This window comes from Sinohyriopsis cumingii, chromosome 19 (genome assembly GCF_028554795.1).
Source record: "Sinohyriopsis cumingii isolate HCF-2022 chromosome 19, ASM2855479v2, whole genome shotgun sequence".
NCBI lineage: Eukaryota > Metazoa > Mollusca > Bivalvia > Unionida > Unionidae > Sinohyriopsis > Sinohyriopsis cumingii.
The window spans coordinates 4,713,829-4,732,381 of NC_142979.1; the positions used below are offsets into that span (position 1 = coordinate 4,713,829).

Consider the following 18,553-nt stretch of genomic DNA (forward strand, 5'->3'; position numbering starts at 1 on the left):
CTGAAAATACTTTACAATGGAAACAATGAAACGTACGTTTTGAAACGCTACAAAATGATGTGATGATATGTTACGATTTGGTCAACAGTGCTGCGCGTTTAGCTTGTACAATATTTACTACATGTATCTTGCCATCAGTGACCTTGTTAGTGGTTAAAATATACTAGATTAAGATGTTTTCCATCCTTTTAGTCCACTCATCTGTAGCTGAACAGCTGTTTTAAATGGTGTTGTAAGTCTTAACATTACTGCACGCTGCTGCTTTGTTATTTAGTTTTGTCTTCGAGTTTATTGAGAATTGAATGATGTCCGAACCTAGGGAATTGGAGAATCTATGGCTACCCATAAATTATGCTTGTGTTGGAGGATTACGACTTACTTGTTCATGTCTGACCCATGACCTCACTTGTCATTTGAGCCATTTGAATATTAAAGGACACTTCTAAAGAGTTGCCTCATTTGAGAAGTCAATCCTGATACGACTTGAAATGCGTCTAGTTAAGGGTAAGAATCATACTTGAAAAAATAATTTTTGAATTTTATTTTCCAACCTCTTCTTTTCCATTTATGATTCAAGTCAATAACAGGTTATTATTATTATTATTATTATTATTATCAGTAGTTTTGATGGTATGTTTTCGGATATTCTTAGTACTGTTGGAATGTTGCTAAGGTTTTTAGTGCTGCTGCTTATGTCGTTGTTAATGCAAACATCCACATTTTACATGTTTTTGTTATCTAATGTAACGAAAATTTTGCGTAGGTGGTGTACGGTGATTGAATGTAGAAATACGTCTTTTTGAATGGAAAGAAGTGGAGTAATACATTGTGCTCACATTGTAGAAAGCATATGTTTAACAGAAATTAAAAAGTGAAGACCCAGAATTATTTTCAAGGTAATAAAGCTGACTTTACAAAATGCCCGTTGTTGGCTTATTCGGGATATATTTTTTTCAAATAAAGATTATGAATATAACAGTATAGACGATACACCTTCTTACAAGATTGTAGCTTGTTAAACATCTAAGCCTTTTCATCACTGGTAACTGTAAAAACCCAGTTCCTTCAAATATAACAAAACACAATTTAATAAAATAATGATGAGTTCACATCTTCTTTAGTGCTAGATTCCTTTTTGATCGATCACGATGAAAGCCTGTGTACATTACCTTTGTTACTGACAATATGTATAATCACTTCCACTTTGGGAACAAAATGTCAGTTCTTTATACGATTTTATACAGAGCTTTATACCATTCTATACAGTGCTTTATACCATTCTATTCAGTGCTTTATACCATTATATACAGTGCTTATTACCATTCTATAAAGTGCTTTATATAATTCCATACAGTGTTTTATATCATTTTATACAGTGCTTTATATAATTCTGTCCAGTGCTTCATACAATTCTATACAGTGCTTCAAACCGTTCTATACAGTACTTCATACCATTCTATACAGTACTTTATACCATTCTATACAGTACTTAAAACCATTCTATACAGTGCTTCATACCATTCTATAAAGTACTTTATACCATTCTTTACAGTGTTTTATATAATTCTATACAGTGTTTTATACCATTCTATACAGTGCTGTATACCATTCTATACAGTGCTGTATACCATTCTATACAGTGCTGTATACCATTCTATACAGTGCTGTATACCATTCTATACAGTGATTTATACCATTCTATACATAGTATTAACACATGCTTGTACAAATGGCTGATCAAACTGTAACCGGTGAATAGTCAGATCTAAAACCGAGTGAAATATTAGCAGACTGCGGAGATAAAACTAGAAAATAAATCTAACATTGTTTCTTTCTAGGTCCTCTCCATGTATATATATCTTTTCTCGTAGATAATGTATTGCATCAAATTCATAACTACTCAGAAAATTCCAATTCCACCAATTATTATAGACGAGTTACCTATAGTTCTGATTTTCTGGAACAATGTTGCATAAAATTTTTGACTATCTTCAATGGGATCATATAAGGTTGTATAAAATGTTTGACAATCTTCATTGGGGTCATATAAGGTTGTATAAAATGTTTGGCTATCTTCCATGGGGTCATATAAGGTTGTATAAAATGTTTGACAATCTTCCATGGGGTCATATAAGGTTGTATAAAATGTTTGACTATTTTCAATGGGGTCAAACAAGGTTGGAGAAAATGATTGACAGTCTTCCATGGGGTCATATAAGGTTGTATAAAATGTTTGACTATTTTCAATGGGGTCATATAATGTTGGATAAAATGTTTGACTATCTTCAATGGGGTCATATAAGGTTGGATAAAATGTTTGACTATCTTTAGTGGGGTCATACAAGGTTGTATAAAATGTTTGAATATCTTCAATGTGGTCAAATAAGGTTGAATAAAATGTTTGACTATTTTCAATGGGGTCATATAAAGTTGTCCGGGTTCATTTGTGATTATATGCTATCGCATCTAGTGGAATGTAATTGCTTCCATCATCGCTGTATTCATTTTAATGTCATAATTGATAGAGATAGAGATTTAAAGAGAATACGAACTCCAATGTTGCTCCTGGAACAATAGCAAAGTCTTACAAGATATCCACATTCTAATCTCCATATATGTTTCACGTAACTTGTAAAATATTTGTCTGCTAGGACAGTTATATACATTTCGATAATTACCATTACTTACTGTTATACTGATCATTCGCTTCGAAGAAACAATAAAGAAGGCACAAGTACACTGTCAGCTTAACAACTGAGATTCGTATTAAAGAGAAAAAGCCAATGTTTAATGTAACTAATGTTCGCTCCATCAGATCCTTCATTCATTTCTGTTCTATACGGAATCCCTTTAGGAACAATCTTTAACATGCCCCTCCAAAGACACAATCCCCTACATTGTGACCTATTTCGTTCCAAACAATGAACTGAATAAGCTTTTGCACAAAACATGAAGGAACAATTATCGAATCTGCTGATAATAAATATCATAAAGGAACAGTTATCGAATCTGCTGATAATAAGTATCATAAAGGAACAGTTGTCGCATCTGCTGAAAATAAATATCATAAAGGAACAGTTATCACATCTGCTGATAATAAATGTCATAAAGGAACAGTTATCGCATCTGCTGAAAATAAATATCATTTGCGACATCGATGTCGAGAGTGAGCCAGAGGAGAAGCCAATGAAAACAACGTGATAATGTTGCATTATAAGAAAACCAAAAATACCGAATTGTCATTGACATATAAAAACTAAGTTGACATTTTCTAATTTGATGCAAAATCTTTAATCCATTTCACAATTTAACGTTAAGGCGATATCTTGAAAAATGTTTTTCTTAAAATGTTAGCTTGCTGAATGCATGAACCAGGTATTTATTTTGTGTTGTACCCATTAGTCGATAGGAACAAGAAACTGAGTTGACATCTTTGGAATACCTTGACTGTTGCGTAAGTTTCTCTACGTCAACATCATGTCATGCAGCTCGAGACTTCTGGATGCTGCATATGCAACATAACAATTCTTAATCATGTCATGCAGCTCGAGCCTTCTTGATGATGCATATCCAACATAACAATTCTTAATCATGTCATGCAGCTCGAACCTTCTTGATGATGCATATCCAACATAACAATTCTTAACGAAACTTAGATATCCATCACTATCATTTCTGATTGCAGCGCTACAGACATGCTTTATATATGTCCTGATCAGTTGTGACCTAAACGGTGTAAATATCGAGAGTACATAATGTGTATGATTGTCTGCCCTACTGCAAAGCTTTTCACTTTATACTCAAAATGTTTGGATTAATGATGTGTAGAAAGCCTGACTAAAGGCGTGAACAAAAGTTTCAAATGATTTTGACCCTGCCTCAGATATGAAAGTATGTGTGTACATGTATATAAAAAGCATACATGCAAATACTTTCTGATTCTGTAAATAAAGTGCTATAGCAAATCCATCTAAATGTTTAAAACTTATGGTCATACATAAATATTTGACCCCAACATAATTTACAAGATTTTCAAATGACCTTGAAATCGCTTTCAGTAGAGGAGTGTTGGAGTACAGAGATGAAATAACTTTGGTTACTGATTATACAGTCTAAATTCGGCATCAATCAATTCAAGGTACTAGACATTTGATTGAATACGAAAGAACGATAATCAAAATTTTGTGATTACATTGATCTTTATTCAGTGACAGAAGATTTTGATTAAAAAATAAGAGGATCGATAAACCAATTTTGTATGACTGGTTATGGTGTGTAATTTTGATTATATAGACACTGTAACGTTGCATCCTTTTACAGTGTATCTTCCTTGGTATTCACACAGATGTAAGGAGTGCACCATTTCAATTTGTGTGCACAAAGGACTATAATAACACAGAATCGCATTTGTACTGACCGGGTTCGAAATCAGGAGTATGATTGCAGTGTACAGTTGCCCATTTCATCAGGCTTTAATGATTTTCATTTTATAATTGTATTTGTGCGTGATTTGTAGCACACTTTAGTCGATGTTCCATCTTCCTCTGCATCAAAATAGTATATGTGATGCAATATGATACCTTCAGACATATGAAATAATTCCTGTTTTGTTCAGTATATGTTCTTGAGGATTGAACATGGCGAGTTATGGGTAATTTCACTCTTTGTAGGAAGTGGAGTTAACTCCAATGTGGATGATAATTAAATGATTAGCTGTGAGGAGCGAATCTTGTTACTGATTTTGTCCAGTCCATGCTGAGCTTAAAATCATACATAATGTTGATTAAAGAGGTCAATACAGGCTCACCTCAAAGATGAGAAGGTCCGTCTTAGATTCTGACGGTAGTCAAAAACTGTTTAGTGCTATCTTAAAAGAGCAATTCGTCCTAATTATACGATCCACGTGTTTGCAACGTTTGGTCATACAGGAGGATAACGTCGTTATGAGTCTCTGCAGCCTCAGCCTATATTAGACTGAGTAAAGTTTCACGTGGGCTAGAGCAGGCAAGACAAAGCCTAGATACCTCACGCACCTATTACATGCGGCATCATGCTGTTAAAGTGTTGGATACGAGAGGTACGTCTAGATTACGGGAGATGTAGTTACCTGTCACATTATCGTTTTCATCAGTGGTAAGCATAACATCGTAATGGATAAATACTGGATAATAAAGAGCAGATAACCTGTCAACGGGACGAAATGATATTCCTGTGACCAATATATCAAACTGGGAGATGGGGTTGCTGGGATTATTTTTCTAGCGAGAATTCTCATAACCTTATCCAATTACTGGAGGCGTCTTGTAGACAATACCATACAAAAGGTAAATATTCATGCGAATGTTTTTTTTTGTTCACATACATACATAGCTCAGTACAACGTTTTATTCTTTGATATCGTTGTCTTCTAGACTGAAAATATATTGCAGTAGACCCAATAATGATGAAACAAAAAACTATCCAAAATATTCCCTCTCAGTAAAAACTTAAAATTAGATTAAATAAATAATAATGAAAATTTGAAGAAGACACCATCAATAAAAAATAGAACAAATGTTACGTAGCATGAAAAGGGTCTAGATAAGGAATTGAATGCAGCGCTAGAAAAGTAGATATTTTCAAGTTTTAGTTCGCTTTCTCGATCAGGTTGAAAATAATAAGATTTAGTAGCATTTCTATAAGTCCCATTATTAGAGAGCATCTTTGTATAAATCCCATGTAACGCTTATTAAGACGAAGGAACAATACAAATTTCTTTTGAAGATGATGTACTGAGTATGCATAATGTATGTAAAACGATTAGTATGACTTCTAATTGATTTGGAGTTGTTCCTTTTTTAACTGTTTTCTTGTAAATTTTGACATACACAGTAGCCACGTTCTGAAATGGTCAGCTACAATATTCATTATTGGCTAGCTATCGGATAAAACTGCTGAAATTCCTTAAAGTAATGCAGTTGACAAATTATACATAAAAATCGCGAAATTCAATAGCAGCGAAATACGGTATGTTTACAGTGCTATGACATCAACTACTGTTGGTCGGTTTGTAACGGTACTTTTAATCCATTATTGGCGATACCATGCGGAGGCAATTTTAGATAAGTGCATTTCCCTTGGAGGCACCGAGGTAGAAAACCTATCCTCTTTGGGTATTGAATCCGCTACAGTGTGGATCACGAGTCTGACGCCCTACCAAAAGAGCTACAGCGGCTTCCGTCAGGTATATAAGCAAAGAGCACAGAATCTTCTGATCAAATATATATATATATATATATATATATATATATATATATATATATATATATATATATATATAATTCATTAATAAATGTGTGTGTGTATATACATATATATATATATATATATATATATATATATATATATATATATATATATATATATATATATATATATATGGTGTACGGTAAGTCCATTAATGTCAAGCTATGTTCCTAACTTTTCTGTATTAACGAATAATTAACTGAATGTAATCTCTTCTGAAGAGGAAATAAAGAAAGTCAGTCAGTCAGTCATACATACATACATACATACATACACACACACATACATACATACATACATACATACATACATACATACATACATACATACATACATACGTCCGCCTGGCATGTGCGGGAGGTCGTAGGTTCGATCCCCGGCCGAGTCATACCAAAGACTTACAAAAATGGTACTAACAGCTGCCTCGCTTGGCGCTCAGCATTAAGAGGCTAGTGTTAGGACTGGTCGGCCTGCTGTCATGATAATGTGACTGGGCTAGACATCACTATAAACTGCCACACTGCAGACATCGTAGCGATCTGACTGAAAAATTGTTAAAGCTACGTTTAAAAAAATCCAAATCACACATACATACATACATACATACATACATACATACATACATACATACTCCTAGACATGTTGGCAGAGTTAAGGAGTCTGAAACAAATGTATCAGTCTTCTTTAATACGACCCAGGAGAAGACGATCTTCCCGAGCCAAACAGCCCAATTCTATTTATACACCTACTACGCCTGAAATACCAGCCCTAGGATTTTTACCAAATCATCAACAGGAGGAGCTCCAGAAGAAGGTATTGGCCGTGGCAAAGAGATAATGCAGTTAAGGTTGATTACGTCTCGTTCCTGAGTATGTTTAAAACAAAACAAAATACACAACGGTCCTATTCAGGACCACCTACATCTCTGGAAAACAGATAGTATTTATTTTGCCAAAATCAAGTAAAACTCAAATCCCCTTTTTCCCATGATGTACATGTGTGAGTGCGTGAGTTTAGATCCTTATGATGAAAAATCAAAACCAAGAGACACTTACGTTTTTAATGTCTGGTCTATTCTGATACAAGGTTTACAATTAAATTCACAACACAACACTTTAAAACGTTCATAGACTTCTTCTGTGTCTTTCCACTCTCTCCTGTTTTTGAATTTCTTCACTGTCACGTTTCTCTTCTTCTTCCTCACTTTTTTCGTCTTCTTTTCTTCTCTTTTTTTCTCTTTCTGGACCTGTCGGGGTCTTCCTCTTCTTCCTGTTCGGAACAGCTCTCTACCGCCCGCTCCCGTTGTTTCGTAGACCAGTCTGAAGACCAATGTCCTTTCTCTTGACAATGATAACATATATCTTGACTTTTGTCCCATCTGACACTTGTCTTGTTTTTGACGGTCTGGACACTTTATAGCCCTTTCTTCGGAAAGATATACCAAGTATCTTGACTTTTATCTCGAAGTGGGGGGGGAGTCCGTCGGCTTCTCTGAAGAAAACCTTCGTATGAGACTTCGCAAAGTTTTGATTAGAAGTTCGAACTTTGTTGGCTTGTCCATCTTTCTCGTAGAAATCAGAGTGAAAGGAATACTGGGAGGGAAGGCACTGATCATTTATCTAGGGAAGACACTGATCATTTATCTAGGGAAGACACTGATCATTTATCTAGGGAAGACACTGACCATTTATCTAGGGAAGACACTGATCATTTATCTAGGGAAGACACTGACCATTTATCTAGGGAAGACACTGATCATTTATCTAGGGAAGACACTGATCATTTATCTAGGGAAGACACTGACCATTTATCTAGGGAAGACACTGACCATTTATCTAGGGAAGACACTGATCATTTATCTAGGGAAGACACTGATCATTTATCTAGGGAAGGCACTGATCAATTATCTAGAGAAGACACTGGCCTGACATTAATATAGTAACCCATGGCGTATAAAATGTAGTCATCTGACTTTATGCAGTCAAGATGAGGCGATCGTATCATTTCGTGGAGAAAGGAGAAGAAAGTGTGATACAGAAACGTGACCTATCGCCTCGCACAGTAGCTGAAGTCTTGGCTCAAATCCATGCCAGCGATTTTGAAAGATGACATGAGTAAACCCGAATCCAGACCCAGTGAGTCTACGATAAACCAAAGATCGCTACCACTAGCCCCTGAAAAGAACTACCACATTCTAGAGATGGACAAGCGCTCCTCTAGAAAATTTATAACCATGGTTTACACGTATATGGTAAAGTTTAAAGATTTCAAGTCCGACGAACCCTTGGAGAAAGTAAAGGGGTTCATCACCGTTCATCACCGATGTATGGGATTCTTTGTTAACCACACTGAAACGGCAATGTTAAGCCAAAGAAGACCATCGCTTGAGACTTTCCATTTATCTGGACAGTCTGAAGTCCCCCGTTTGAATCAAGCTTATCAGCCTATCAGAATTGACACCTTCCAATGTCATCGACAAGACTCAACACATGCAACAATCCAATGACACGTTTCACATCACCGATGAAAAAGCGACACAGTTCATGCCCACGTTTATCTTCCCAAACGGACCAGGCAACTCAGAAAAGTGTTATTGGTGGACAACCTTCGTAGCATCAGGCGTAGCCTCGTCCAAATCAACAATCCTCAAGACAGGTACACCCTTGTTTCGAGGCAAACATTTCAAAGACGGAAAATACATTCACGTCTATCATCACTATGAACATTTCGATACCATTACCAGTATCGCCCCATTCTTGGGATACGGTTATTACTGTGAGAAATGTGACTATGGGTATATCAATCGAGAGCAAGACAAGCATTGTGAATCTAAGCCCCGTCTGGACGAAGGACAACCACAAGTGCCATGCCCTGCTTGTCAGCGTACTTTTGTTAGCACTGCCTGTTACCAATTACATCTAAAGAAGCAAGGTTCACAGCAGAAAAGTGCTTGTCAATTCTGAGATTGTGCCCTACTTGTGGACAAGTGAAACGTAGCAATAATGCCAAGGCACACCTTTATCCAGGACAAAAACAATGTCACATTTGTCACCAAATCGTGTACTAGGAACACGAATGATAAATTCAAAAAAACATGTATGTATGTATGTATGCATGTATGTATGCATGTATGTATGCATGTATGTCTCTGTCTATGTCTATATTTGTCGCTAGAATAACCCGTATTCAGGTCAACCCCATGCCATACAGTTCCACCCGATCGAGGTCATCCAGTTGCATCATTCCTGCCCATGTGCAGCACTGAGACGTGACCCCACCTGTTTCATTCATATTGTCTGTATACAGGCCCAATCCATTCCCTTGTCCGTATACAGGCCCAAGCATTTGTCTGTATAAATCTTGTCCATATACAGGTCCAGGGGGTCTTGTAATGCTAATTACCATTGTACGTACGTATATCACCCCCTTCACCACTACATACATACATACAAACATACATACATACATACGTACATCATACAATGATACATACATACATACATGCATGCATACATGCATGCATACATCATACATACATACGTACGTAAGTGCGTGCGTGAGTGCATTCATACATACATACATCAATCCATCCATCCATACATACATACATATACATACATACATACATACATACATACTTGCATGCATGCATGCATACACACACACACACACACACACACATACATACATACATACATACATACATACCATATCACCATATTAATTGAATATAAAGGTATGCTGGACCCAAGATTGATCATTGAGGCACAAATACATTTATCTTTAGAAGTGAAGATCAGATGTTATTGATTAAAATATTCAGAAAATACTGAAAGCTTTAAAAATAGTTGAGTAAATCATTTCTTACTCCATTTTTACTTTGTTTATATAAGCTCACTTGATGCCACATTCTTTCAGATACCTTATAAAGATCATAGAACAGCATACATACAATTTACTTCCTTCTCTCTACAAGCATATGACATCATAAAGTTTTATGAATTGAAATACTGTGGTATGTAGAATGTTGATTAGTAATTATCAATATATTATTTGTATAAACTAAGTTGCAGAGATACATGTATACGATCCATCCAGACAGTTTCTTAGTTTAACGATTGAGTGATATAGGTATCTGATTGGATTTTTCTCATAGCTGTCGGCCCAAATGTGTCGTTGGCCTTAATTATTATCTCTTATTTTTGACAAAATTCAAAATTGCTCAACATTTAACACAATAGATAAAGTTGAAACATCCGGCAAATACAATGCGTTTATCAAGCACAGTACCTCTTTGATCACTTTCGTGGAATCAGTGGGTGGAATAATGAAATTAGTGGGTGATTCAGTAATCACATGTGCTGTGGTAAACACGTTTGGTATAAGATAAATAAACTGTGTTTGCATTGGTGCAAGAAACAATAAACTAGAAACAGCCTGAATTACCGAACGTATGCATTGCAGCACGTGCTTTTGAATGTTAGGAAATGAATATACATTGAAGTGTAACAAACTTTTCAACCGATGTTAAATACCGTGCACAAGCACGATGGTGAGATTATTATGGTCTAGATAACTAACAGTCTTGTCCTGGCACAATGGGAAATTATTTGTATAGTGTTATTTATACATTATACTTTTCAGAATTCAATATATCGATTTTTTATAACAAAAATCCAAATATCTAGTACTGTTTACATATATTATGTGCTGGACAAACTGTCCATTGTTTATATGTATCATCTGGACATTTTTTTTAGACTCCTCGTCTCGGCACAGTGGTGTTTATATGTATCATCTGGACATTTTATTTAGACTCCTCTTCTCGGCACAGTGTGGTGTTTATATGTATCATCTGGACATTTTATTTAGACTCCTCTTCTCGGCACAGTGGAGTTTATATGTATCATCTGGACAGTTTATTTAGACTCCTCTTCTCGGCACAGTGGTGTTTATAAATGAGCATTTCAACTTCAGTTATACAATTACACTTTCTGCAACTTTGAGAGTAAATTTGTATTACTCTTTAAAACAAGATCTCCCATTACTAATATTTTCAAATATGGCAGTTTCAGGAATTGGACACAGACAAAGCAATAAGGGTTTATAAAGGAACGAATTTTAAAAATGGTATGGTAATCGCAAAATATATACTTAAACTTTGTTACTGTTAAAGCCATTTACTGTATACGGTATAACATTTGTGCCTAAATTTCATACCCTAACATTACCTCTACGCTAACCCGATCCTTTCAACAGGGAAATATTGACTACTGCATTGCCACATCGAATCTTCTTTATTTTCACCTTTGGAAGCTTATCATACGAGAGAAAACAAAGATAGATTTTAGTACGTTTGTGAACTCTTTAGAGTCTGTGAGTGTGCGCATGAGAGAGAGAGAGAGAAAGAGAGAGAGAGAGAAGTCAATTAAAGTTACTAAATCGAAAATTACATAATGGAGACACTTTACTCAAGGAATCGATAGATATAGCTATAAATGCATGTCTTTATTGAATCTCGAAATGTACATATGACAATGCAAATGGACGATGAATGACCTTACTGATCAAATGCCCTTGATATCTTATGCTTTACTCATTATTTAAAACATTGTTCAATGTATGAAATAATAGTCCATGTCTGTTAAGTAGATAAACCTATTGTACTGCTGAAGATGGCACCGAAAACGTAACTAAATTGTTTACGGATGACTGATTTGGCATATATTGCCAGCGAAGTGCAATGCGTTTGTGTTACATGAATGGATAAAGGAAATAATTCCAATTTTAAACACAAAATGTAATTCAGTATTTATTTACCTTCAAAATGCTTGCTTAGTGCTCGAATTCAATAATGTTTTTAAAACTTTCATGACGATATTTTTTTTGTAAACGAAGCAACAAACATGGCCTCCATGAAGTGTTAAATATTTCAAGAAACATTCATGCCTATAACATTTTTTCATCTACAACATTGATTATTTCATGTCGAAAAGACTATAAGCAGAATTTTATCTGTCAGATAACTTAATTGCATCAACGACTGTGCATATTTGACAATTGATGAATGCATGCAAATTCGATAATGAGATGGTTTTGCAACATAAGCAGTGATCATCATGAGAAAGAATGTATTCATAAAATATCGAACTAATCCAGATTGTCTGAGTAACTGTTTTGGTTTTTAACTGTTCGGTAGATGTCAGCCTTGTGATCTATCTGAGACCCACACAAACCTCGTGCTCAAAAACGACATAATGTTTGCCAATGAAAGCGACCATTACCTGCATTATTATTATCATATGCTGCAAAAAATTGCCGATATCAGATTCAATTTGTTTATATATATTTATTCGAAGCTTTTTCTATATTTCTATATTTCTGAATATGATACATTTCTAAAGCTGATTGTATGATACGTATTATTCACTAGCAGTTGTTTCTATATTTCTATATTTCTGGATATGATATATTCCTAAAGCTGATTGAACGATACGTATCATTCACTAGCAGTTGTTTCTATATTTCTATATTTCTGGATATGATATATTCCTAAAGCTGATTGAATGATACGTATCATTCACTAGCAGTTGTTTCTATATTTCTATATTCCTGGATATGATACATTTCTTTGTAATTTGGATCCTGTAATGCAGGATAAAATTATTGTTAAGAGTCATATAGCTAAAATTGAACCCTGATGACAGGACAACAAAACATTTTGGATACGATCAAAACGGATTTAAATGAAATAAATTAACTCTTAAAACACAAATACAGTGCTTAATACAGATATCCACGTACCGAAGCAATACAAATGGTAGCTGTTCTCGTTCGAGTAAAGCGAGATACTTTGTTCACTTATATATTGCCTTTTTTGTATAAAAAAACAAACATACAAAACAAATCCTTGTTGCTTTATGAATTTCATCGGAATCTTGCCTCGATGAGTTAACATTTTCATAAAATAAAATCAAACTGTGTGACTCTTGGAGATGCTTCCCCGCGTTCACCTGTTATTTCAATGTGTAGAATTATTTCATATTTAATGATATTTCTGCGAAAAACCAACAATTCTACAGACTTCCTGCCTGAACTTCCTGTCACAAAATCCATAAATAATTGGATTTGCCATGCTATTAATGAAAAATGACCATCGGAATGTCTGGTATGCTACAATTTCTGTAAATGAAAGGTTCGGTAGAAAATCACTGTTAAGAAAATCTGCAAGGCGAAGAGCCCAGTGTGGTAGAAAACCGGAAAAAAGCACGACTGTGATGATGAGGAAAATACGAGTGAAAGCAACGGTTTTAAGACGCTCTTTGTTCATTTTGTTTTCTTTGTCGCCATTTGGTTTCATGGTGTTGTATTTCTGTTTTATGTCAACTTCAATAATTTCAGTCCCTCCCTTGCACTCAGATGAGAGGATGGAAATACCGTTATTTACCAAATTAATGCTTAAATCCTTCGCTGATTCTGTTGCTGCTTTGTTATAAGTGAATTTCGAACAAGGCAGTTCAGTTATCTGTGCTCTAGAAGTATCAGTTGTGGAGGCTTCTGGCTGATTTCCTCTGTAACTTCGTTTCTTACTTTTCCATAATTGTTTACCAATTAGAGTATACATGATGGAAATAGGTATAACTGTTACAATGAAAATGAAAAGTATCACAAAGCTGAAGCATGCTGGATAATTGGTACCTGCAAAGTCGTCGCTTACAGTACATTCTATACCTTTTATATCACCTGTTCCAACTGTATATCTTTTGTTTCCGTACAGAACAGCACCAGGCCAGGATAAAAGACCTGCTACCAGTAGGTCGAGCATACAGACGTATCGGGACATTTTCTCTGAGAGTTGTTTCCCATGTGGTCTACATATTTTACGATACCTCTCTCCCGCGATCGTCACCAAAATGAACGCAGATCCCATGATAAGACAGTAGGTCAAAAAGTGAAATATCTTGCAGACTTCTTCGTTTGGGAACCTGATTGGATATCTCAAAACCGTTATGAAGAACGGCATGGACAAACAACATGCTGCTAGGTCAACCACTGCGAGACAAACGATAAATATCCTATGAGTAGAAGGTTTGTATTTTCGCAGGTACACATAAATAACGATTACATTTCCAGGAATTCCAACAAGCATCAAAACGCTGATGAAGACAATGCCTCCTATATTTGCTAGTGCTTTTTGGTTATTCAGGTCTTGAATTGTGAATGTTTGATCACTCATGTTGGAATTGGTCATGTTTCCAAGCATAGTTGCTTTCTTGGAGTAGATTAATCACGACTATCCAACGTGACAAACACGACAATTGTACACATCAGTGATTGATCTTCAGCTATATATCCTCGCCGTTTATTTGTTACATGTGTTATTGCAATTTGAACTATAACAAGGAAATATTTCAATATCATTGTTGGGCAATGTTATGAGGTCATGTTCTGTTGACTCAACTTCATCATGAAAAATATGTTATTCAGAATACAACACGGATCTGTAACATTCGAATATTAGTAAATAAAATGACAGTAAAATCTTTTCATTTGTGGTGAATAAATTATGTTGTACGAATGTCTAAAAACTGAATGACAATTATCAATAACCAACATGTTTCCTTCATTTCAACTAATCTTGTACATTCTAATCTTTATTGAAAATAGCTTTGAAATTTAACTCATGGATAAATTCTGAAAGTTTGTAAATTTTATGACTATAAGAGTGCCTTGAACGACACATTATTAGAACTTCCTGTTCGTAATAAGTCTCTGGATAGGCCGTATACGGGCATGACTGACTAAGTAATTATCTGTGGATAAGCTGTAGATGGGCGTGACTGATTCGGTAATTATCTCTAGATAGGCTGTAGACGAGCATGATTGACTCGATGATTATTTCTAGATAGATTGTGGATGGGCATGACTGACTCGGTATTTATATATAGATTGGCAGTAGACGGGCATGGCTGACTCGGTAGTGTATTTAGCAGTTGTCTCAGAGCTAGAATCCAGGTATGTGGGAACTAATGTTGCTTTGTATAGATAATTAATTTTTTAAGACTTATCGTGACCTTTAGTCGTCTGACCCCAACATATACAGGTGTTTGTATTAACCTAAATGCAAATGATCCACAAAATTTGGCCAAGGAACCTAATCTATAAAAAAAATCATTCTGCAAAACCCATAGATCTACGAGCGACAGGGGCTATATTGTTTGACTTTTTCACCCTAAAATTAATAGGATTGTTCCCGACTTAAGCAGCAGAGAGGGTGAACAGACCAACTTTTCAGACTGAAATAAAGCTTCCTACGGAGGGTAAAAAGATGTAAGTATTAATAATGCTAGCAGAGGGGGTGAATCTGACAAGTTTTTAGAAGGTTCCAAATACCGAAATAAGCCTTCCTAAAACAGGATTTAATGACCTTAAATCAAAATAACTATGTTGAGGGTTCTCCGAGAGTTCCCCTCGGGGGTTAGTTCAAGCTGTTTCTCTGACTGAAAACTCATCAGTGGCGAAGTATTACAAAAATTGAATCAACTCGAGGTCGCGCCTTCGTTGCTGCTATAAATTAAATCACAGGGGGCCCCGAGTGGCCGAGTGGTCTAAAGCGCTCTTCGTTACGGATCACTGCCATCTCACCTCTGTCTGTGGCGGTTCGAGTCTAAGATTCAGCCAATGTGGGTATGTGAGAAAGCTTGCCAGTAACTTCTCGTGGGTCGGTGGTTCTTTCTGGGGTTTTCCGGGTTCTTCCTCCACCATTAATACTGGCCGCCATGTATATCCTATCGTGTGCTGAAAAATGGAGTTAAACCCCACAACAACAACAACATTAAATCATTATTATATGAATAATGGCAAACATCGGAAAACCATATTCCGCTAGATTAGCACGAGAGCGACTAGAAGCAATCAAAAAAATTCTTCCTGTTCGTGATTCTGTAAGACAAAAACTTCAAGAACGTCAAGAAGCACAAATTGATTTGGCAACGGGTACAGAAAAGTTATTTAAAACCCATTACAGCGGTTACGGACAAAGATATATGTTGAGATATTAAGGATGAAGAGGAGAGGAAGAAGGGTATTCTTCCAGTACTAAAACAAACCGCTGCGCAGACTAAAACAATAGCAGAAAGGACTAAAAAAAAAACAAAGAAGATTTTACGAGAACTTCCAACTGATATAGCTGCACCTCAAACTCCACCCGTCGGCGAAGAAATACTTGAAGATATTGGCAAAATTCGTACTGAAGTTGCCGACGTAAAAAAAGAACAGGCGTCTAAACCAATAAGAGAAAATATTGAACTGATTGCAAGATTTAAGGAAGATTAGAAATACTAAAAGAGAAAAATTACCTAAAAAAATATTAATTGGTATGTTTAATAAATCTAGTATTTTAAACCCCGGTTCTGAAAAAGTAAATGATGATAATCTTATCAAATGGATATATCGTATATATAAAAACAAAAAATCAAGCTAGAGATGATGATTTAGAATACAGAAGTCTTTTTGAAGAAGTACAGAGACTTTATAAAGAGACAGTGAAACAAAAAGAATAACAACACTCTTCTCCACCGCAGCAACAGATAGAACAACAACAATCTTCTCCACCGCAGCAAAAGTTAATGTCGGAACTTAAAAAATCAAAGGAAGAAAAAACACCCTTAAGACTATTTAAGAAAAGCACGGAAACAACAGAAAAAGAAGCAACCGGAAGTGGTTTTACTAGAAGTGGTCTTATTACTTGTCCTAACAATATCCTCGATGACGTGCAACGACTAGAAATTCTGATTAGGGGTAAACAAGCTGGAAATAATTCTCCGGAAATAACCAATGAAGCAGCTGATATTTGTCGACGATTATTTCAAGGTGGTATCATAGATACTGATATTTACCGAGAACTTATTGATGAGCTCGTTGATGATTATCATAGTGACTAATTGTTATCGCGATTAGATAAATGAATAACAAAAACAAATGATTATACATAATGCTCATCGTGAACCTGTAGCGGTTAGGGTGATAAACTCGCGATTACAAGGGATTATTCATAAGGATAGCTCCCAAAGCAATACCGATCGCAAAACAATTATCAATGAAAGCTATTGACGTTGTTCGTGATAAAGCTCCTGGTGCTATTGGTAATGTTGCCAGTAAAGCGTTCTTGGCAATCAAGGACAGACTAGCACGATTAATACGTAAACCTCAAGGTGGTTCACCAAAAGCGGTCCAACCAGTCAAATTACCAAGCACCGAAGTGATGCCTGTAGATGTCAGTAAAGTAATAAATCGAGCCGCAAATCAAACACTAGCAGCCTTGATGAATCAAGGCACTGAACAAATAAATACAAGTCTGATATCAGGAAGTGGTCTTCGTGTTAGACGATAACAAATTATAATAAAATGTTTAAGCGTATATCAGACCCAGCGTTTGACATGGATGCACCAGTACTCAAGGATGAATCTGTGCGTGATTATCAATAATATTCTTATGAAGCAGTATCGCCAAATCAGCGTGGACGAACTGAATTACGAGTTCAGGATACAAGTAGATATTTCTTGCCCGCTGAAGCATTTATTGAAGTCACAGTTGAACTTGTAACAAACGTCGCCGCTAATACACCATACGGAACTAATGTCAGAGTTGGTTTTGTTAATAATGGCATCATGACATTATTTAAAAGTGCTATATACATGATCGATGGAAAAGAAATTGAGACAATCCAAGATAATGTTGGCGTTGCTACAACGATTATGGGTCTAGCAAGATATTCAGATGATTATGCTAGATTAGCTGGTCCGACTATGATGTTCGCCAAAGATAATGTTAACCAACCTGATGGGAGACCTGATATTTTAAGACGACCAAGAAACTTTGCCGACAACGCTGACGCTGATGTGTGGCCAGTGTTTCATAGCAACCCAAATTACAATTTATGATTTAGAACGCGTCAATTAATGCTAAAAGGTCATCGTAGAAGATTTTCATGTGCAATCCCATTGTCCCACATATTTGGATTTTGCAGAAATGTCAGAAAGGTTATTTTTGGAGCCAAACATAAAATTGTTCTTCATCGTAAAGAAGATAATGATGCTATATGGCGATAAAATGGCGCTGCTGCTGGTAAAGTAATATTATTTAAACTTTCGTTGTGGATGCCGGTAATGACTCCATCACTTGTCGAAGAACAAAAGTTACTTTCTTTTATGGATCAAGGAGGCAAATCGATATTATCATGGTTAACAACAACTACCGATAGTAATC

The 18,553-nt window shown here is 35.7% G+C and overlaps 1 protein-coding gene across 1 annotated transcript in view; it reads right to left on the bottom strand.

Annotated features, from left to right (window-relative positions):
* Nucleotides 1-14,615, bottom strand: part of LOC149775084 (cholecystokinin receptor type A-like) — a 49,196-nt gene extending 34,581 nt beyond the window's left edge. The window contains exon 1 of the mRNA XM_089944340.1: nt 13,347-14,615. Coding sequence (XP_089800466.1) covers nt 13,347-14,548 — 1,202 coding nt within the window. The 5' untranslated portion in view covers nt 14,549-14,615. The remainder of the gene's footprint in view (nt 1-13,346) is intronic.
* Between the last annotated feature and the right edge of the window lie 3,938 nt (nt 14,616-18,553).